This window comes from Blennius ocellaris (genome assembly GCF_963422515.1).
Source record: "Blennius ocellaris genome assembly, chromosome: 7".
Lineage (NCBI taxonomy): Eukaryota > Metazoa > Chordata > Actinopteri > Blenniiformes > Blenniidae > Blennius > Blennius ocellaris.
Window position 1 is genome coordinate 21,275,941 of NC_137656.1, and position 23,331 is coordinate 21,299,271.

Genomic DNA, 23,331 nt, shown 5'->3' on the forward strand with positions numbered 1-23,331 from the left:
CAATAGGGTCATCCCACACTTTCATTGCTCGGACCCTAATAAATAATGAAATGAGAAGATCTGATAAGTAAATAATTTTTTGACAAATCCGATATATATCTTAAACTACTGCAAATTATAGTTGAACTTTTATGAGAATTTATAGAACATAATAGAAATACTTCATTAATCCTGGGGGGGGGTGGGGGGGGATATTTTATCTTATATTGTATTATCTTATCTTTTAATTTAGTGTTTTCGACATGGCTAAATGTTGCAGTTTGGGGTTGAGTATTTGTCTTTACTTGTTATGACTAAAAAAGTATTTCTTGAGTCCATCCTGGATTACAAAAACAAGCATAGAGTACAGACATAAATACATACATTTATAAGAATTCATGGGGTGATTAAACACTATATTGTTGCTATGAACTTAAAAACGAAACTCAGTCAAGTAACATGACAGTCATTAAAATCATTTGTACATTCTTATGAAATAAAGTAACTTCTTTAAGTGTTTTTCAGACAGTTTCCAAACAAAGATGTTCGACAACATTATATCTTAAAACACAGTCAACTATAAATTCATAGCAAAACGTTTTCCAGTTTAAATATTTGTTTATTTGTATTTATTTCAGTTTTTTTCAAAAATTGTCATTAATGTCCTCACAAAATGAAATTGTATTTAAAATGAAATATTGAACACAAAGCTACCCGTGCATTTCTTCTCCGCGTTATGTCGTAACTGCGTTGTTAATCTGGAAAACGGACTATGTTCATGTTATTTCTGAGTCTATCGCTCCATCTGAAGAGAAAACCGCTCACGTGTCGCCATCGGCAAAAGGGGGTTTCTGTCACAGAACCTGGCAACCACGTAGCTCGTCCAGCCCACCACTGTAAACAAGAGGAGCACCGTGCCTGGCTCGCTAACGCCGGGCTAATCAACTTTCCACTCAGTATGTGCACAGATTTCTCTCGCAGCAGATACAGAACTGTTGCTTTTTACAGTGTCTCTCCAGCAATGGCCCCAGATTACGCTGACATGATGTGCAAATATGTTTTAACTGTCAGCGTAAACTGCGTTTAGCATGATAGCATGCTAGTCTGCTAACGCTAGCTTCGAAACTCAGTTGGCAACAAACTTGAGTTTGGTACCAAAATAATGACGGAACTAAGTCGTGTTTGTCCTTGACGAGACGTAAACGGTCAAAACACAGGTGGGACTTTTGAGAATTGGACATGCTAATGTTAAGAAGTGGTTTGACTTTGAGGGGGCCTTCGTTAGCCGGTGAACGATCCTGGTAACTGAGCTGGGCTCGGGGGCAATAAAATATAGTGCTCAACCTTTTAAGGCCACTTGCATGAACTGTGAACGTGTTCACCCTCACGACGCCGGAAGTCACACACCAAATAACCCCGAATCGCCTTGTCTGTCCTTTTACCAGTTCAGCTGCAGGAGTCATTCATCTGACCATGACCTGACCGATGGACCACTGCAGTGTCTCTTCATCCAGAGGCTCACACTTGAAGCTGGATCATGAATGACAAACTTGTCTTCTTGGGCCTGCTGTACTTCGTCCAGGGCATCCCCTACGGTCTTCAGTCGTCCCTGCTTCCCGTCTACCTGCGTGGAGCCGGCCACTCTCTCACCCGCATTGGCTTCACGAAGATCCTCTACTTCCCCTGGGTTCTCAAGGTCCTCTGGGCCCCCTGGGTGGACCGAGTTGGTACCAAGCGTCGCTGGCTGGTGGGCACGGTGACCGGCCTGGCTCTGACATGCCTCTCCAGCGCTGCCCTGGCTCCAGATGCCCACATCTGGGGTGTCGCCAGCACCCTGTTGGCCATGAACACTCTGGCCTCCGTTCAGGATATCGCTGTGGACGGGGCAGCGGTGGGACTGCTGAAAGGACGCGGGGAGTTGGGCCTGGGCAACACAGCCCAGGTCGTGGGCTACAAAGCTGGTTCGGTGTTTGCCGGAGGCGGGCTGCTGGCCGTGATCGACGTGGCCGGATGGAGCTGGATGTTCATGTTGCTGACCTTTGTGTATGCGGGCGTGGCGCTGTTTGTGTGGGGGGCCCCTGTGCTGGATGACGAGACTGTGAGGGGCCAGCAGGCAGACGGCGGCAGGAAGGGAGGACCGGGAGCCGATGCTATGAGGCCCTGGAGGGTCTGGAGAAAGCTCCTCTCAGTGCCTGGCACCCCTTGGACAATGCTGTATGTGCTCACATACAAACTAGGTAAGTCTGGTTCATGTGCAAGGATGTGAACACATGAACTGATCAAATGCTGAAACTCACATGATGTATGTTTTGTACGACCTTTGCCACTTTTGATCTGAAATCCAAGCTCGTGTTTTCTGATAGGGTTTGATAATGAGGATTTCTTGGTGGTTTGAATAATTTATATCACACTGTAATCAGCAGTGAATTTCTTTGTTGAATGTTTGAGCCTCGACCAACTTAACGCTTTTTATTCTCAAACAGATAATCTAAAAAGTGTCACTGTTGGAATGGTAGTAATGATGTTTGCTTTCTGAGAGCATCAGCCATTGTTTATATCCAACTTGCCGGAATTGTCTGACTCCTCTGCTTTGGAACTGTTGATGGCGTGATCTGCTGCAACTCTTCTTTTTTTTTGTTTAAAGAAATCTAGTCTCCTGATATGAGATTAATGGTTTTAACATTCTGCAGTCCACAAGTTCCCACCACATGGCATCACTGATTATGTTCTGCCGTTTTATAATACTTAAAACTATTTGGGAGCTTCATTAATGGACCAAAAGTGGTCTAAAGTGTGAAAAAGTTTATTTCGACTGACAAACATAAAGATGTGATTGAGATGTACAGAAACTCCTAAATTAAGACCGGGAACCGTTATTTCATTCTCTGTTTTCTTTTTTTATGCAAACTTACAGAAAAGGAGAACTTCTCACCACCAGTGAAAAGTTATTTCTCCAGTATAAATGACGTTTGTCCCACTTTAAACTTTTTCAGCTTTCTCTTTTTAGCACAAGTTCCACAGATCACCACTAGATGTCTCTGTTGGTGTTTCCAGAAGCTCCAAACAGGAGCGAGTGTGTTGCAAAAGTTTGGGAAGTAATTTTTGCAAAGCAATTCATGTCTTAGCAGATGCCCACTTCAGGAAAATATGGACTTCTGAGCAAAAAAAAAAAAATAGAAGTTGCTTTTTTAAATGTCACAATTTCACAAGTACAAAGTTACAGCACTTGAACCAGAATACGTTAGTTTGAATGCACAGTGAGTATATGCATGGGCCTTTTTGTCTGTGAATGAGTTTGTTCCAATAAGAAGTGAACATTTGAAAGTAGTTTTGGAAGAATTGAGTGTGCGTGCGCGTGTATGTGTGTATGTGTATGTGTGTGTGTGGGAGAGAGAGTTGATATGACCAGAGTTTGGTGTTTGGTAGCAGAAGGGGATTATGTAAGGATTAGAGTGTCTTTGTGTCTGTAGCGTTCAGAAACTGAAATGGAAGACGGTGCATCCTGCTGATGTGCGTTTCGTGTGTACGTGTGCATGTGGGTGGTGGGAATATAATTGTCTTCTCAGATTTGCATAGCCTTTACTTGTGTATGTGTATGAATGTATATGCCTTTGTTTTTGAATTGTGTGTATGCATGTGTGTGTGTGTATGTGTGTTTTTGGAGAGTGTTAAGGGTGGCTTAGTAATCGGATAAGCCCCAGCAGACAACACTACGAGACAAACTATGAAGGCTGGCTGGACCCCCCCTAATCTGTCTAGGGGGCACCCCCCCCCCCCAAGCCCAACACTCTCTCTGTCACACACGCACACTATTGGCTGATGTTCATGATTGCAACAGTAATCACGCTTAGTGTGTTTAGTGCCATATTAGTGCTCTGCAGCGACATTAACAGTTTTATCTATTGCTAAAATCTCCTTGTAGCAGCAATTTCAGTGTTTCCCACTTTGGTAAGAGGAGGAAGAAGAAAAAAAAGCAGGTTGTGTAATATTTTAGATTAGGCCTGGATGTGAAAGCATAATTGTCAATGTGAGACAGTATTGTTTTTGTTCAAGGGGTATGTGGGTATGTTTGTGTGAGACCGGTAATCTGGCCGTCTGAACCCCCCACTTCTCACACTCACACTCCCTCTCCCTCGACCATCCCTAATGAACTCGGAGTTTGCGCTGCGTCCAACGCTGTGGCCAATCACCGAGTGCCTCGTGTCTGAACTGTGACCCCCCCCCATGCCATCTGAGGCCACAGGCATGATGGGAGAACTGTCTGGGTGGACTCGGAGGGACGGACGGAGGGCGTGAGGGGGAGGGAGGCCGGTAGGGGGGAAAAAAAAAATGAGAAAGGCCGGAGAAGAAGAAAACAATAGAGTTGAAAATAAGCATACATTTTGAATACAGACATTTTAATTCCTCTTTTTGTACAGTATTCTGAGTTCAACTCATGCTGGCTCATTTTGGTACTTCATAATAATTTAACCGGCATGTTATCTATACGTGATGAGTATATTAGCACTCTAAAGTAAATTCTTTTGAAATAAACAAATCAGGTTATTACTCTATTCAAGCAGTGGAAAAACTAAAAACTGGACAAACTCTGACAAACTTAGTGGAACATGTCCATCACTGTGACGAACTGCATGGTTACTCTGCTCGGGGCACCTTTGGTAAATTAAGGCTAATTGACTTAATACATCCATGAATTCCCTTGGAACTGGATACTTTAATGTAAAAATAGCAAAGACAAGTGAAGTAAGGTCATAGACAACATTAAAGTGTGAAAAAAAGTAAAATCTTTCATCTTCCACATTTGACAAAAACTTGTGACTCGAGTGTAGGAACTCAGAAAGACGAGCAGCAGGCTGGATGACTTAACTGCGAGTGAATTAAAGAATAATGAGAATGTAAGTTGGGATTGGGGAGTATAGATACAGAGGGCGAGGGATGTGCCAGAAACTATTAAAAAAAAAAAAAAATATATAATTTTATTTTTTAGGAGAAACAACACATTAAGACAGCAGCTTTTTTTAGGAACACTTGTTAGTTCATCAACAGATCTGTTGGTAGAAACTTAGGGGAAAAGCAGAAGAACTCCAGCAACACCACTCATAAGACATTAGTGGGTATTTTTTCTTGCAGAGAGGTGCAGGGTGAAGTTGCATTTATTTAATTGAGCAGTAACGTCGTACAAATACATGCAACTCTTTCGATTCAAGCTTTAAACATATAACAGAAGGATTCAGTTGTCAGGATAGCGATTGGACTCGCATGGGACGCCTGCAAAAAGAATATGTTGTTTGGTATAACTCTTCCACAATGGCTTCCACAATGGCTTCCACAAAGCTCTGACCTACATCCCATAGATAACCTATGGGATTCCACTTAGAGGAAAAAATACCAGCTTCACTGCCGGGTGGATGAATTTAAGCTCTGCTGGCTGAATCATGAGGAAGTCCTCACCAGCTCTGCGACAGGAAGCGGGTAAATTCATTGTTTTCTTTTGCCAAATACACAACATCAACGTAACCCCTGAGAACTGTTTTATTATCATGACGAGTAAAGCTGGATTTATTTTTATTTTATAGCTGTACAGTTGCACTCATTGTACAAATGATGTGCTTTGAGCGAGTGCTCCTGACTCTGGTTTCTAACACATCTTTAACTTTTAATATCTGGTAGTTCTCTAATGTGGCTGAGAAGATTGGGAGTGTGAGTGTGTTATTTATTCCAGAAGTCCTGGGGGTCACCACAGTGGACAGAAAGCTCTACTGCTCTGCTTTTTATAATATGCTAGATATATGAATTGGTCTTTGAGTTATTGTTATACCAATAGGTTTTTTTTTACAATAATACCTGATGCCTGCTTTTAATATAAATTCACTTTGGGTTGATCCTTGATTCTTGATTGGGTTGAGCCTGAAGGATGCCTAAATACTTTCTGAAACCACATGGCATTTAGGTTTAAAAAAAAAAAGATTGTCATGTGCGGTTATTATGACAGTAAATAATGAATCAATTTTTCACCAGTCATCACAGGGCAAACGCCAACAAAGGGACAGTCACACACACTCACATTCACACCTACAAGCAATTTTACAGTCACTAGTTAGTCTCAATACACAGTTTTAGACTGTGGAAGGAAATCAGGACAACAAACAAGACCTGGACTTGAACCAGCAACCTCTTTAGAAGGTGACAGTGCTAAGTAATTGCATAATAGGAGCGCCCTGATTGGATCAGCAGGATTGGATTGGGCTGATTATAGCTTTTTTTTTTTTTTTTTTAATCGATTGGCGACCAATAGAATAACTTTTTTTTTTTTTTTAAATGCCAGCTCAAACACTGAGCAGGCGCAAGTGATCAATAATATGCAATTTTATACTTTTTGTTACTTCTTATTCATGTTTTCCTTTCCTGTACTGTAGAATCATGTGGAGAAACCGATGGAGCACAGCCAATTTCACCGTGTCTCTACAATGACAGTGAACGCTACCTTAAATATTACCCGCAAGTACCTACACTTCAGGAAATTCTTTAAAGCATCGTTCTTCGATAATCCGGCTCAGTATTGAGCCGGGGAGTTCTGTACATTTGACGAGAAGTGTGAGTGATGGTGAGAAGTGGTCAACCCCGATGGTGACGGTCTCTGGGGAACGAACCAGGTGTACGAGAGGACGGATGGATGAACAGGAAAAGTAAAGCTTTGTTCCAACACCCCCCCCCCCCCCCCCCCCCCGTTAACCTTTCCCTCCGATGAGGCAAGTAAAAAGGCTTATTTGTTTATCGACGAATGTGATGAAACTAAATGTTTCGAAACACCCAACGCTGCGAGGGGAAAGAGACGGAACTCACCGACGACTCCGCGACAGTTTCAACAAAGCAGGAACACTGCAATGATTTACCGAGGGAGAGTTTATTACAGGACGGTTGGATGAGGCTGCTTTAATTTCAGTTAGCAGTATTGGAGATGAACGAGGGGTGAGAATGGGGGGCATTTTCCTGAGGGAAAAAGCGGGGCTGCAGGGAGGGAGGCTGAAGAAGGGGATGAATTAATGAACAAACACCACATGGTGCCCTGAGAGAGACAGAGAGCAAAATAAAACTGGGAATAAACACATTTATCCACACACACGCATACGTGGAAGTGCAGGGTCTTTTAAGATCACTTTTAAAGGTGTAATTATGTGTTTTTACCTCGTAAATCTCATTAATGGGCGAAATCTAACTAAACTTTCTTCATCTGCTCTATTGACAAAATAATTCGGTCATTTGCTCTCATTGGAGGAAGAGAGCAGATAAAACTGGCCCGATTTGTTTGTAGAACTTGTGTAATAAAAATAAAGGGAACTGTGGATTTGTCAAACCATAAATAGATAATAGAAGGGAGCAGGTTTTGTCTGGGTGGACAGGTGCACTCATCATGCTCATGACCAAGGAGGGCAACGTAGAACTCATTGACGTCTGCATAAATCAGCAGGAGCTCCTTCTGTGTTTACGAGTGTGTGCAGGCAGACTAATACGCCTGGTGAAATTATGTAAACTCTGGGTTCTGTTTACCCCGCCGGTCCGCAAGGAACCAACGGAGCTAAGAGTTGTATGCGTTTTCACATACGTGTGTGTGTGTGCGCGCATGCTGTGCACTAAACATGCCATATGCATGAGGCAGTCTCTGTTTACCGCACTCTCGGTAGGTAGCAGTGATGCCGTTGGAGGGGCTGACTGTGTGTCCTCAGTGATCTCTCCTGCTCTGCCAACTCTTTTGTCTAAGCTGCTGCACGGACATCAGGATTTCAACCCACTGTCCTCGTCGACCTCTCACCCTCGTCTCAACCTCATCCCACTGTGATCCCACTCACTGCCGGCACCCAACCCCCCTCCGACTGCACACCAGCACCGATCGCCGTGGACAGAGGACGATAGACGTGCGCACAGCCGCCAGACTAAAAGTGGTATCCTGTCGTAACCCTGCTAAAATGTTGGAAAAACTGAGCGGGCTGACGGGGAACTCGACAGATAAATCGAGATTAAGACCAGCTTTCTCAAGATTTTGCAGATTTAACCGAGTAGTGTTTTAATTATATATTTTTTTTGGCTTTGCCGGCAATGAGATTTTGAAACTGATCAAATGTGTGTTTCTGCAGTGTTAGCTGTGTGCACCATTAAAATATTGACTCTTTTCCAATTTGGTTAGTGGACTTCTACCAATTCACCTTTTATTAATGAATTTTCTGTCATTGAAAGCCCCTGAAAAGAAAGAAATCATTCATATTCAATGTAAAATCAATCAAAAAGTAACCATACTATTTGGCTATTGCAGCGTATTGTTCACAGAATTCTTGTGTTTTCCACACTGATTATTGCAGAAAAAAATACTATGAGTGTCCACTTTATTTATGATAGATGTACAATCCAATTATGTTGTAAACTACTGGATTAAACCAATGTTAGATTGCTTAGTTTTGAGTAGGAATTGTTCATTTTTGACATCTCGGTTTCACACATTATGGTTCTAGACTGCTATTACATTGCATCAGCTCAGCAGGAAGACTTTCACTCGTCTTATTTCTCCACCTGACAACATGTCTCGGGTGTCTGTGACTTGCTGTTTGTTGTTATGAGTGTCGCAATTGATCGAGTTTGCCATCAAACATGTTTTTCAATAAGGGCGGATGAAAACAAGTCCGTCTGTCTTTTTTTCCGTCACTGTTCGTCTTTAATGTTGAGCCGTTTTGTCTTCCTTCGCTCTCTGTAAACAGTCTTCTTTGAGCCTGCCAGTCCTTCTCTGTTTCCTCTTCACTGACCTCCTAACGAAGGGTCTCTGTTCATCTGCTCCTCCTCCTCCTCCTCCTCCTCTTCCCCCTACGACTTCTTCTCTGTCTCTTGCTATTTCCATCTGTGGCTGCCGTCCTCTCTCTGCTTTCACGTTTAACTCGCGTGCTCTTATTTATGACTTTATGATTGTTCATTTGTCTATCCACATAACCTTTTTATTTTCATCCCTTTTCACTTACTGCTCCCTCTCTTTTTGCTCAACACTCCTGCTTAGTCCTTTTACTTCTCCTTCTATCTGCCTACCGCATGTCTTTTCTCTTACGCTCCCCCTCCTTCACTTTTTTTTCTCCACCCTTTTTCTCTTTCCCTCCACTCCGTTTAATCTTTGCGGATGTCTAATGAAATCCCTGCTGAAATGGACAATTGTTGCTTTGAGAATATTTATAGAAGGGAATAATCAGGCCTGGTTGTGTGTGTCTGCACGCCCCCCCCCCCCCCCCCCCCCACACACACACACACACACAGTCTTTAAAGAAATAATTAGTTGAAGGACTGAAAGCTCTGAGCTTTGAGCTAAACAACAGACAGACAGGCACGGGAGTGCAGAACCATGGGTAAACAACCCTGGCATCATGGGTACGGCTGCTGCCAATGTTTACTTTATAATGACTAATATGGTTACTACACAGTTGATGCAACTCAAAACAGTTCAGCACAGAGGATGACAGATTAAAATGTGAATAATGCAGAGATCAGTGGAGCACCCACTGAGCTCGTGGAGGGGATGCGATTGTAATGTCAGACATTATAACAATATATTATAAATTGAGTGTGGTGGGCCTGACCACTGGGGAAAGAAAAGAAAATTGAGTTCTTTTGTAAGAATTAAGCTACATCGCATCTAAATCCTGTTTTACTGTTTATTCATGTAACGTCTACCCAGACACAGAATCAATATAAACCGCTGCTTATTTCCTCTCATGGCTCAGTTTCAAGGATATGCTGCCGCTCAGTTTTCACATATGCATAAAATAGAAAATAAAATAGAAAATAAAACCAAAGCATTATCATAATTTTTATTCCTTCATGGTATGAATTATTTCAAGGATCAACAATGGGGTTCTAAATCTATGTGTTAAAACACTGTAACTAGCAGTTATTTTCAGCTTTGACTGGAAAATATGAGACAATATTGAAAAATGTCCTTTATGATTTCCCTGAGGCAAATTCGATGTAGTCATGTCGCTCGTTTAACAAGGAGTCTGAAGGATTCACATTTCACTCTTGAGAAAGGAAAGCGTCAAATCCTTACATTTGTGAAGTTGAAATGATTTCTTTAAAAATATTTTCTGTCAAAGATCTAACTTAATAAATCAGTTAAAATATCTAAATATCGCTTCAAATAATTTACAGCGATGGCATTCATCGCATTACGTTTTACACATTTTACCTTCTGAGGGGAAACGTGTTGCATGTGCTGTCCTTTACAATTCAGTGTCTTCAAATTGGTAAATACATTTGGCCTCCTCCATCTTAGTGAGATTGAACTCTGTGTACAATGCATCGCAGCCTCCTGCAGGACGGTACAGAGAAAGAAGGCCGCATGCGCCTATAGTCGCCATTAACCACAGTGTGGTCCTCAAACACTGGCAATGCGAACAACGACGCCACTGAGCAACTTGATCATTTCAGCGAACTAATGATTTGACTGCAGTTTCATCTGTGTGGCAAGAAACAAGACGATTGGCTAAATTAAATTTCCGGAACAGACTTCGACGTATTTGTTCCCGTCTATATAAAAGATGTGCAAACTGCCAACGTTGAGACACGACTGACAGATGAGAGACGGTGTGTTTCCTGCACGGAAAAAAAACCCCACTGTTCCTACCCCGTGTTCCCGCCAGCTCGTCACACCACCCATACCGCCGTGACACTCTAATTCTGCTGCTTGCTTTGCCTATCACTGGGAGCTTCTCGGCTTTCTCTTATGTTTTTTTTTTTTCTTCTTCTTTTTTCAGTCCGTTTCATCTGTCTTTTTTTCCTTCCTTCTCTATTTTTGTTTGTCTCCTGGCTGACTGAGTGAGTGAGTCGTCGGTTGTGTTGCGTCGTCTTTGACAGCAGTCTGGGAGCCAAGCTGTCACTCACGCAGCTCCTTGGTCCCACTGTCTTTCTGAAGTCAGTCTCCATTAATATAATAATAGCGTATAGTCGGCACCACTGAATATTTTACTGTAATGTTCAGCAGAACATTACCCCCACACTCAACGCCACACAGAGAAAGTCTTACTGTCTGACAGAAACTTTTCATTTTGACTGAAAGGTCTTTGTGAGGTCTGTTTCATCTGCAGAAGTTTTTGTGTTTTTGTTGTGTTTTCCTTTTTGTGCTTTAGGAAAAGTGCGAGGCCCCCGTTTGATAAAGTGACTGAGGGTATTCTTTTTCTTGTCAGGCATCTATTATTGACACTTTCCAGGAATAGGCCTAGGTGTGCCGCACGTCGGTGCGCCGCATTTGATTCTGCAGTCGTCATCTCAGGAAAACGGCGTTCTTCTCTCTTGCAGGCTAAACAGTTTGATACCCGGATCACGTTTGGCTGTGATTGCATTAGGCATGTGTATTCAGTTGCACATGTTTACTGAAGGTGAAATGTCGTAATGCTTAGTCAGAAACCACCTGCGCATTGTTTTTACTCCGAAGGCGCCAATTTTGCCATTTATAGATGTCTGTCATCGCCGTCTCAGCCAGGTCTTCTTCTCTGCCTCCGCTCCCCCCCACAGATTCCTCCCTATTTGGTCATGCCTGTGTCCTGTCACTGTGTCTACAGGTGAGCAGGGTGCAGTGACCATGTTTCCTCTTTTCCTGTTGGATCATCACATGACCGCCAGAGAGCTCGGCTTCTGGAACGGCGTCATCGCCATGGGCTTCTCTATCTGCGGGTCGTCCCTCGGGGGCCTGCTGCTCGCTCAGTTCAGGTACCGATCCTTCTGAAAGTCGTTTGTTCGCCACGATTCTTCTGCATGGCACCGCTCTAAAGGCTATTCAAGGCTGTCATTGTACAGGCCTTTAAATTGTGAGTTAAAACGGGGAGAAAAGATTTCTTTGAAATACACGAAAATGCTTTTGAAATATTGTGTGGGTGTGGTTGTCCTCTACAGGTTTTAGTTATTTTAGTTATCATTGAAGGCTGGTTGTAACGTATTACTGCTTTACTGATGAATCCTCCGATTATTCTTTAATAGTCACAATTGGAAAACAATAACAAAAAATGCAAATATTAGTATTTCAACATCTAAAATCATACAACACTAATTTCATTGATCATCAATTGCTTTTGTCAATCAGTTTGTTTTTCACCTAATCATATAAACATAAATATCACAATTGATGAGACCCAAACACCCACTAAGCATAGTAGAATATAAGTAATATGGCTATATTGGAATTCCTTAGTAGAAAAAACGTTACTGTAAGAAAAAAAAAAATTTGTATTGTTCATTTGAGTATCAGTCAAGCTGAAACACATTTCATAGGTATTTAGCGCTGGAGAATAAATATGAGATAAGGCCGATGATGTGCAGTCCACTGCACCACTGGACCTCATGGATCCTACCGCCGACACACTGTGCTCTCATCCCATCAACTGCAACCATCATCATCATCCTCCTCCTCATCCTCACAATGCTTGTGTGTTTTGCCCTCTAAGCCTTTTTTACAGACTCATGTTTTCATGCAGATTTCTCCTTTATCTCCTTCTTGACATTTTGTGACATTGTTCAAGTTATGTCGTTATTACTCTTCTTAACCCTGTGTGTGTGTGTGTGTGTGTGTGTGTGTGTGTGTGTGTGTGTGTGTGTGTGTGTGTGTGTGTGTGTGTGTGTGTGTGTGTGTGTGTGTGTGTGTGTGTGTGTGTGTGTGTGTGTGTCAGATTTGCTGCACATGCTGTTCTCACACCACACACACACTCACACACACTACAAATACAATCACACAGATATGGGGATGACACACTGTTTGATCACTCTTGACCAGTGGTGGTTATTCCGGTTTTTAGATGTAATGAAACTTTGAAATTGAATTATTCAATTTACCTCATTCTATAAACTCACATCCACATGCAATTCATATAATTAAAAAAAAAAAGATTTTCAATAACTGAATATGTCTGAAGTTCATTTCATTATGAGAAATAAACCAAATTATGGGCCGGTCGGAACTTAAAACTCCACAATAGCAGCAGCATATTAAAAGATTATAACTGCTATATTTAGTTGGCTGTACTTTTTGGTGTCAGATTAACGCTTCTCATTCTATACTGCTTTGTAGTACACACACACACACACACACACACACACACACGCACGTGCGCGCGCACCGCAGAATGGATCATCCATTCGGCTGTTGTCCTCCCTCTAAGAGCTCAGTTGGAAGGTTTACCCTCCATCCCATCAGAAGCGGTTTGAGTGGTCAGTGAGTGACCCTCTATACAGCCACTGCTGGAAACCTAAGAACAGAGCTATTCTTATCTGGGCCTGGCCCGTGTGAGGTGGCAGCCAGGCAGGTTCCTTTTCTCAAGTGCGCTCACACACACACACACACACACACACACACACACACACACACACACACACGCACACGCACACGCACACTTACCTCTTGAGAGTGCGTGATATGAAAGGCCTTCATTGAGTCGGGGAGGTAAAGGAGGAGCAGAGAGCAGAATGTCTTTAGCATGTGAATGATGCAGGATTGGTTTTCCAGAGAGAGGTAAGGAAAGCCTCAGTGGAGAGAGGAGACAGGGTGAAGTAAAGATGTAGAAAAGAATAGACGAAGGAAAAGAGTAGGATAGCTATACAGCAATAAAATTGTACAACCATCCTGTAATCAAACTGCTGATCATCATCTTGACCTCTATGACAGCAACTGCTTCTTTATTGACCAGATGTATCTGTCCGTCCATCTTCTTACTAGATTACTCCATGTGAGGTAGTATGTGACAATACGGGGAACGTCGCTGTTCTGGTAAAGCCTGAATGTTGGGGCGAGCATCTTAGTATCATACTCAACCCATCTCAACTGGCTGATCTCAATGTGGAGGAGTAGCAGCTTGAATTTGAGATGTCTGAACCCCTCACTCTGCCACGAAGAGTGAGGCCCACCATCCTACTGAGAAAAGTCATTACAGTCGATTGTGTTCACAGCCGCCCGTCAGGATCTGCAGCCCCATCCCATGATCCCACGATCCCACCTCCTGTAACTCCTGAAGAAAAGCCCCAAATATTTGAACACACTTGACAGAACCACGACATTCAGGGTCTCTCACACCTCATCCATTCCTGGACCCCTCTGATACCCCCCCCCCACACACACACACACACACACCCAGCCTTTTTGAGGGTGATTGAAAGTTCAACTTCATGGCCCCTTTGAACAGATTTCGCTTCTGCGATTGCTTCACCTGGAATTTGCATGTCTGCTTAGCCAGTAGTCCCTTTTGCCCACCAGCATCTAAAGTTCTCCCGTTTCACCTTGAGGCCCACTTAGACTGCTGGTAGTCAGGTGAGAAAAGCTCATGGAAGTAGGAGTTAAAACCCTTTCAGACCTTTCCCAGCACACCGTCACTATGTGCTATGGTCTGGCGGATCTGGCCTGCAGTCTTCACTCCCATCTGATCCAACTCAACACCCGGTGATGTGCAGATCACAGTCTTGCTCCTCTCTTCACTCAACTGTCCAGAATATGCAATATCAGTTTGACCTGATGGCTCCAGATCAAAGATGACTTCAGCTTTTTCTCTCCAGCCACAGAAAAGTAATCAAAAAAAACCTTTATACGAGAGTGAACTTGTGAACTGGCTGACAGACATCCTGAAAACACCTCCGACCTCAGGCACTTCCTCTCAAAGGCACATTAGAATAATTTAGAATAAGTTGGTTTTACTCACTGCGCTTACCCAAGTAAACCACCTATCCTGCTTTGTGTGACAGGCCTCTTCTACCTCACCACCTTTTTTACACATTAATAATTACATGCAAGCAAAAAAAAAAAAAAAAAAAAAACATAAACAAACACACAGAGTCCTTTGAGTGGCAGGCGTCCTCTGAGTGATTGGCATTGTTAATCCCTGATGTCCACACAACAGTGTGAGTGCATGTGTGTATATGTGCGTGTGTGTTTGTATGTATGGTAACAGTGATTAATTATCCTCTTCATGCTGGGGATCTCCTTAGGTTATTGATTACGTCATGAACCAAACCCACAGGGGGATGATTTTCATGCACTAACAGGGAATCAATTAGTGTCTGGAGACTTGTTTACTTATTGCCCGTGCACGCATGTAACTGTCTGAGTGCAATGCTTGTGTGTGTATGCACAATTGTTTGTTACATGAAAAGAAACACAGAACGTCTCTCATATTTAATGACAATAGCCTGGAGTCACTGTCATCAACAATAACACTGATCTCGAACACAAAAGTTTTTTGCAAACATCTCTCTAATCTGTGTTCGCCGGCCTTTCCGCAGCATCGGGGCCTTGATGAGACGCGTGTTTGTACTGCGAACCGTCAGCATGGTTTTCCAGAGTTCCCTCCTCACCGTACTGGAGCCATCGCCACTCATGAAAGGTGAGAATCACCCTTAAACAGAGTCACGCGGCGAGGCGGCAGCCGCCGATTTACCTGGAAAACATGTCCAACATGTGTTACCTGTAGCCTGGATCAACATCTAGTTTTATACAGTTTATGCATGGGGAAACAGGAAGCAGGCCAAAATATAACTTTCACAACAAAAACACTGAAAGACTGAGTGACCCTGCTCATCTTTCATTATTCTCTGTATCGGATGAATGAGGGTGTCACATGTTGTATAATAAAGAGTCTGTAGCTTTACATAGTTAAACGATCCTGATCCCCCTACACGTATAGTCCTCGCATGACCTTCCAGTTTCTTGAATAAACACACAAAACACATGCATTAACATCGAGGTACATAGAAATATACAGCTTGAGGTCACGGATTAGAGCGTGTGTAGATAAAGATATTGTTTTGGAAGAAGACCAGCGCAATCACACTGACTGAACCTTTTGGTGCTTTACTGTTTTTGCATTTTCAATTAACATTATTCGAATATAATGTGACTTGGTGAATAGAGTCTGCAGTAATCACAAATCCTCCGTGATTGTCAGCAGCACTTTTGCCCGGAGGCATTTCAGTGTTTATTCTCATGGTGAATGTTATGCAATGTGTAGGTCATTCATTGAGGATAAAACAATATATATATATTCTTTTATCCTTTTATATATATATATATATCTGTATATATTCTGTCTGTGAACATGACATACAACTATTGAGTAATATTCAGTGATCCATGATATTGTTGGCCATGTCACAATGGCTAAAATTGATTGAAATATTAGATATAAATGTGCTATAATGTGAAACTGTGTTGATATCCCAGATCAAACAAACACAACTTCAAATGCTCAATGCTTCTCTAAAAAAGTAGGTCAGCTAACTTAATATGACAAGTTTTACATAAAGTTGAAGTTATTTTCTTATTATTCCCAGTGAATGCTTTAAGAGGAGTTTTATGTGTGCGTCTGCTCGTGGGACATAATGACAAGCAGACATAAAAATATGTTTATTTAGAAGTCAGAGGGACTGAATGTTCTCTGTCATTAGGTGTAAAACAAACATACAAACTTACAAACTTTGGTGTTGGCGTCAGCAATGAGAAAAGATCGGCTCATGTGCAAAAATGCCCATATTATGCATCCATAGGAATATTTGTTCAGCATAAATTCAGAAAAGGTCATTGCATCCCACTACGGATACACCAATTTTATTCAATTCAATTCAGCTTTATTTATATAGCACCGAATACAACACAGTCATATCTAGGTGCTTTGAAAAGAGGAAAAAAAAAAAATAATAATCCACATGAGCAAGCAACCAACATGATAGCAGTTTTATCGGAACAATACTTAGATTCTTCTAATCATTATCACAAAAGTGCAGCAATTCCATTATATAGCAGCTTGACATCAACCAGCAGAGTAGGTTTTCAATAAAGTAAAAGTAACCAGTGTGTAGTTTGTTTTTTTGTTTTTACTGATAAACTGACAATAGTGAAGTAAATTACAAATAATGCACTACACTTGTACAGATCATTTGAAGATATACTGAATACCATTTTTTCCTCCTGATGCTACCTGAAATTGCTGCAGAGGTTCTCTCAGTGTGAGCCGCAGTCTTTATACACAGTGTTCGTGATTCCACCAGAACCACTTTGGTGTGTTTTAGATATGTTCCCCATGCAACCTGCTGCTTTCAGGGCCGCTCCACAGACTGTGTTTGCTAAAGCCGCGGTTCCACCGCGCAGTACCTGCCAGGGCGGGAGGGTGCGGTACGTCAAAGCACACCCAGGACTGTCGCCCAGTCCCACCACAGAAAATACGGTTAAAATGCAGGCAGGGTTGTGATCGACACGGGGACGCATCGGACGGAGAATGCGGAAGTGGCGGCGGTGGCTGGTTTTACCCGGCCGCAACTCCACAGCCGTCCAAGTCGTTTTCTGTGATGCGGCAAAAACTTTCTCATTGTGGACGGCAGCGTCCAGCTCCTGCTGAAGCTCCTCCTCCTGTTACTGAGAGGAGCGTCTGCACCTCGTTGAAAGACGGCATGTTTTGTCGCATGCCGACGTTTCAATACACCCAGTTAACAAAGCACAAAGCGGCCTATGTAAACAACAACAGGAGAGATCACGGCCCATAAAATATTGTAATATTTCAGGAACGCCAAGAGTGACGATCGTCACTACCAATCAACAGAAGGTTCTGTACAATCCACAATATTTTTGGTAAGACCATGTGAAAACCTGTTATGCCCCCGCCCCAAAAAAATATTCAAAAGGAAGTCGTAGTTTTTGTGTTTTCTTAGTCTTATAAATTTTTTTCAAATTAATATCTACAAGTTTTGATGAGACAAATTAAGTACTTCTATTTTTTTTTGTCAACGTAGGCATACAGCCAAATATCAGTACTTCTACTTGTATTCAGTCTATAAAAAGCAGTATTGGTGCACTTCACAATCTACCAGCTATAAAAGTTCTGAACCAGTGGCCTTGGTTTAAATGTTTGAGCCAGATGTGCAGTATTTTACAGCGTCACATCAGTGCGTGATGCCGAGGACGTTGACAGACGGGAGAGATTTCTCTCCGGAGAGCCATTCAGTAGTTAATGTCTGAATGACACATCTGATTGTGTTGCACAGCCTGCCTCAAAGCTTTGGGGATTCACATCCACGCCATTCATCTCCGCCGGAGTCCTCTGTTGCTCTATCAAACATCCCCGGCTGGAAGCTGAGGCCTCTCCCTCCTCCATTTTAAACCCAGTACAAAGATTTCAGGAAAACTCTCTCTCTCTCAAAAAAAAAACCCAAACAGAAAAACAGTCAAGTTTCTCATTTTTCAATATTACATGATAACCCTCCGCTTCCCACTCTTCCAGTCTGATCAGTCGCCGTATCTGCACGACTCCGCCAGCCTCGTGTCGCTGACTGAACAGTCTTATTCGGCAAAAACTCTGGCGGCTTGAGTGAATAATTCAGTGTTAGCGGTAGCAGAGACAGATAGGCTCTGTGGTTCCTCTGTGTTCCCCCACTAACTCTGCTTCTGCCACTTCCCCTCAGAGGATACACTACATGTGTTTTGGGGACGAGGACGGGGGTTGGGTTGGGGGGGGGGGGGTGCAACACTTCATCAACTTACCGTTTCTCGCTGCTTTGTCTCTCTGCTTTGACGCCAACATAGAATAGTATAGCAAGAAGTGCAGCAGAGCAGACGACAGTGTAGAAAGGGATAGTTTTCTGTCTCTTTTAGAAAACTAACTGCTGTTTTTTTTTATTCGTTTTTTTCTTATTGTGCTTGAATTCATATGTGTTGTGACGGGTTCCATTAATTTCTCCTGTTCAGGAATGGCTGTCCTGAGCATGAGTGTCCAACACTTTCTGGGTGGCCTCATCACCACGCTCACCTTCACCACCATGATGCATTGCACTCAACGGGCCGAGGAAAGCATTCAGGTAAAGAAAAAAAAAAAGGAAAAACTCTTTCCTGTTTACCAGCTCAATGTGTTATGTAATTTTTTTGTTTTTCTTTCCTACGGCAACATTATTTTTGTAATACTTGTCTTGTTGTTTAATGCAAGCTCATCTCTCGTGGTTTAATACACAGACGGCACAGTATTCCTTTTTCTCCACTCATGCTTCCTCTCCTCTGTCTTGGGTTGATTGCATTCTTTTCTAGCATTAGGTCATTTCCTTTGGCAGTCAAAAGAAGGCTCGAGAGAGAGAGACAACCACCACATACAGTAGCACACCTAGCTCCACCCACACTCCTCATCAGCTGTTTCCACCTGGAACATCTCAACAGGCGATCGACGGACCCAGTTTCTCTCCATTGTCTGCTCCTCCCCACTGTTCTCCCCTCCCGATGGCATTGTCCCTCCTACTGCCCCACTCTATTTCTTTGTCATACTGTATACCTTTAAACGCTTTATTTTCCACAGCTGACTTTTTTCCCTCTCCTCTCTGGTTTTCTCTTCTTTGACATAACTCTTTTTGTCCCCCGTCGTAACTGGGCCACCGTTGCCTGGAGGTGATCGCTGTTCGCACAGCCATTCAGACGTCACTCAGTCAGCCTCTGAAGGTGACAAATTATCATTTAAATTGCTGTCAGTCTAAAAGTGCAGCAGGGAGAAGAAAAAAAAAAAAAAAAAAATCCCAGGCACAGATATCAGGATCCACTTATGGATTCAAATAAATAACGGGGGGAGAACAATCACCACAACGTGTGATGATGAGAACAACGGTTAAATCCAGAGGTTCTCATGACACATATACTACCTGCTTTTTAGTGTGTTGCGGTGTGTGAGCATGTGCACGAGAGAGAGAGAGAGAGAGAGAGAGAGAGAGAGAGAGAGAGAGAGAGAGAGAGAGAGAGAGAGCTTGACGGCGCTTGTTGTGTGCATATATGTGTGTGTTATTGAAGGCAGTGCTATCCAATAACAGAAAGCCAATAGTGTGAGTGCTTGTTAACGATCCCCAGGAGAAAGAAACCGAATCCGTTAAACAAGTTGCTCAGAATAAAGGCACCCCACTTAGCCGTGGTCACACAGGCTCTCAGAGCTCTCTACCCCGGCCTGCAGACCACAGCCACAGCTCGTCCCTTCAATCCCTCGCCTCTCGTCAAGCTCAGATCATTTACTTTAAGTCTTTATTCCTGCAGTTTGGATTGTTCTCTGTTCAAATTGCAGGAGAGACTTAACACACTGAAGGAATGAATCACATTCAGGTGCCCAACAGTTTAATCCAACAGGCATAAAAGTGCAGGACAAGAAATGGGATTAAGCAGAAAAAAAGCTGTGCTCATGAAAGGCTTATGGCATTTATTAGGGCCGTTTCCATTTTGCTATCTATGTCCTGGTGTGTATCTTTTGTATGTGACTCTCCAATAATAATTGAATTTGTACACGAACCGAAAACGTACGTCTTGTATCAAATGAGTTTGCAGTATTAAAGGAATTTCACGTTGTGAATCTCGTTGCATTGAAGCAGCAGAATCTGCTGAAAAGTTAACTTTTCAAAATTAATATTTGATACTTGACAGTCATTTAGTAAGAAGTTAGTGTTTTATAGATTTTTATATAGATTAAACTGTGGATGAAAGTGTTTGAGCATCACTTTAGATGTCTCACATTAAATGAGTTGATTGCGAGACCTGGTGCTTTTTCCGATGAGCCCATAAAGTCAAGAGTCTGTTGACTTGTTCTTTGGGTGGTCTAGGTGTCACTAGAGTCCCGCGTTTCTCTGGTACCTGCTGAATGTGGTGTGGGCAGGGAGGGAGGAGACCTGGAAAGATTAGGTAATCTCAGTCCTCCTCTTTCTCCGTCTCACTCACTCCGTCTTGAAAGCCTTGAGGCTGAGATCAGATACTCTCCGTCGTTTGGCGTCTGTCCATCTTCTCAGGCCATGATCTCACGCTTTTTCTTTCAACGATCCAGGCTTTGTATGTTTCTTCCCACTTCACCCTTTTGCTTTTTGCACTTTGGGGCTTTTCCCTCAACGAGTCGCACGTTTTTCTTTCATTCTGTATTAGATAACTGGTGTGTCATAATGCTGGAGAGCAGGCAGTGCTTCAGCTGTGGACAGACTGAAGCGTCGCCATTTTGTCTCCGATGATCCCATCGAGTTTCCGATCGACGACACTCTGGTTTTGCTTTGCCTCCTTTCCTCTCATATGTTTTCTCCTCTCGCCTCCTCTTTTGTTTTATTTGATTTTTAAAATTTCTCCTCTTCCTCCTTTCAGGCGACCCACTACAGTTTCCTCGCGACTCTGGAGGTGCTGGGTAAGCTGACGTTCAGCGCTCTGGCCGGAGGCGTGGTGGATTGGTTTGGTTTTCAAGTCGCCTTCCTCTTCTTCCTCACGCTGTCGGCCGGGACGGCCCTGCATGTGTGGACGGCGACCTTCACCGGTGCTCTCAGAGAACACCAGCTCAAAGAGCAGCCCAAATAAGGCCAGGGTGTCGCATCCCGAGCCAAAGCAGGTGCTGAATTGATGCACACGGAAAGTTCTTGAATTTCCAACTTGAGCAAATCATTTCACGATGTTTGATCCTGAATAAGTTGACTTTCAGCCATTTTCAAGGAGACTCAGCCATGCTTTTAAGTACTTTGGCGCGGCGTGTTTTTAGTTTTAAACCAGGATGCATGATCATTTCACTGGCACAACTGGCCTTACTTTTTTTTATTTGTCTTTGCTTTTGAAATGACAGGAAAAGTCTTAAACTGTACCGCAGCCTGAAGAAACTTGTAGTGTTCGTAGGGAAGGATTAGCATGTTCTGTGAGGAGGTTTAGTGTGTACGGAAGACATGCAGCCAGAGTTGGAATTAAATGCAAACTATAAGCATCTGGGCCATTTTATTGTCATTATAAGCCAGCAATAAGAGCTCTCGCCAAAAGCAATATCACTCCTTTGTAACGCTTGTTCTCTCACACTGTACCGGATATGAATTTTCTCATCGTTCTCCTGAGTTGTATGGTTTACAGTTGTGAATGACAGATTCTCTACTACCTCGTATCAGCACCGTGTGGTACGACGCGCAGATGGCAAACGTACCGTCGCAGCAGCATGTAGAGTACGCACTCATTCATGACCAGCGGCGGCGACAAGTCCGCTACGTTACCTGGAAGTAAGTCTGCACTTACTTGTGCTCTTTACAAAGAGAACACAAATGTAGTTCATTTCGTGAATGCAAAACTTTTATTCTGTCTAGATAACCACTTATTTGAGTGGGTAAATCTGCTTCCCTTGGTAATTGAATAGGTCAGCTTTGACCTGAAGCTGACTTCATGTAGGAAACCTCAGCCTTACTCACTGCATGGTGCCATCACGTCTCACGTTTGAGTGACACTCGTCAATAATTAACTGAAAAAACTTGAACGGCCAATGTCACTGGGATATTGCGGCTCATGACAACATTGTATTACTTTTGTGTTTCATACTGAAGAATATGTATAATGCACAATTACATGTACTATAATTTACACTGCAACTCTCCACTGTACTCTATCCTATAGAAGATCATTTTCTCCAGGCGTGAAGTCTTAATGAAACAGCAATGTAGAATGTTTTTTTCCTCAAGGCTCTGTAAGAATTAGAAGTATATCCATGTAGGTGAATGTATTTATAGAAATTAAAATCTTAAAATTGATCATGGTACTAATGGGAGACAGGCAGAAAAGGCAGGCGGTCACCTCAGCAAAGCCAGCAGAATAAAATAGCTGGTCACCTGCTTTCAGTGGAGTCTTTAAAGGAGGTGAAGGTTTCCCAATGTAACCGCGTCCTCCATCATGTCCTGACTTGCAAAGCACATCTCTCGTCTCTCATCTACAGTCTTGCCTGAAATGTGCACAAAAATAAAAGCTGCTGAGTGAGTTTTGACCTCTGTTATCTTGTCTTTTGTGCCTTTTGTCATCAATTTGTTCTTGATTTACACCTACTAGTTACACGCTCCAGATTGTTGAACAAACAAGTGTCAATGTTATGGAAGCATCCATTTTCTCAGATAAGGGAAAATATTATCACGGGATATAGGATTCAATCCATATGAAGCTCTGTACTACTTACTGAATAGAAAAAACCCCAACTAATTATTAGCAAAAAAAACCTGCATGGCTTTTGATTGCCTCCTTTATATACGTCTATCTGGGACACTTCTGTGAAAGGTGCTATATAAATAAAGTTCTATTCTATTCTATTCTATTCTGTGAACAGCTCTGTGTGGGTCAGACTAATGACTGATTCACATACTTGCCATGAAGTTGTCATGGCAGCGTTTGCGTTGGAAAAATACCAGATTTTCATCACAACTGTTAGAATTTATATTGATGAATACAAAGAAACCGAAAAGTGTTTTAACACAGATCCCAAGGTTTCTGCTGTGTCATGAAATTAGGAGATTTCTGGTGGCCTGATAGACTTTCGGTGTTGAGTTTCCATGTTCATAGACTTTCACCGAGTACTATGGTTT

General features: G+C 42.6%; 1 protein-coding gene across 1 annotated transcript; it reads left to right on the forward strand.

Annotated features, from left to right (window-relative positions):
* Positions 1-867: 867 nt before the first annotated feature.
* On the forward strand, positions 868-22,742 carry mfsd3 (major facilitator superfamily domain containing 3). The gene is made up of 6 exons (XM_080499024.1): positions 868-935; positions 1,425-2,216; positions 11,565-11,712; positions 15,262-15,362; positions 18,713-18,822; positions 21,107-22,742. The coding sequence occupies exons 2-6, from the start codon at positions 1,517-1,519 to the stop codon at positions 21,311-21,313; spliced, it is 1,266 nt and encodes a 421-aa protein (XP_080355150.1). The 5' UTR covers positions 868-935; positions 1,425-1,516; the 3' UTR covers positions 21,314-22,742.
* Positions 22,743-23,331: the final 589 nt, after the last annotated feature.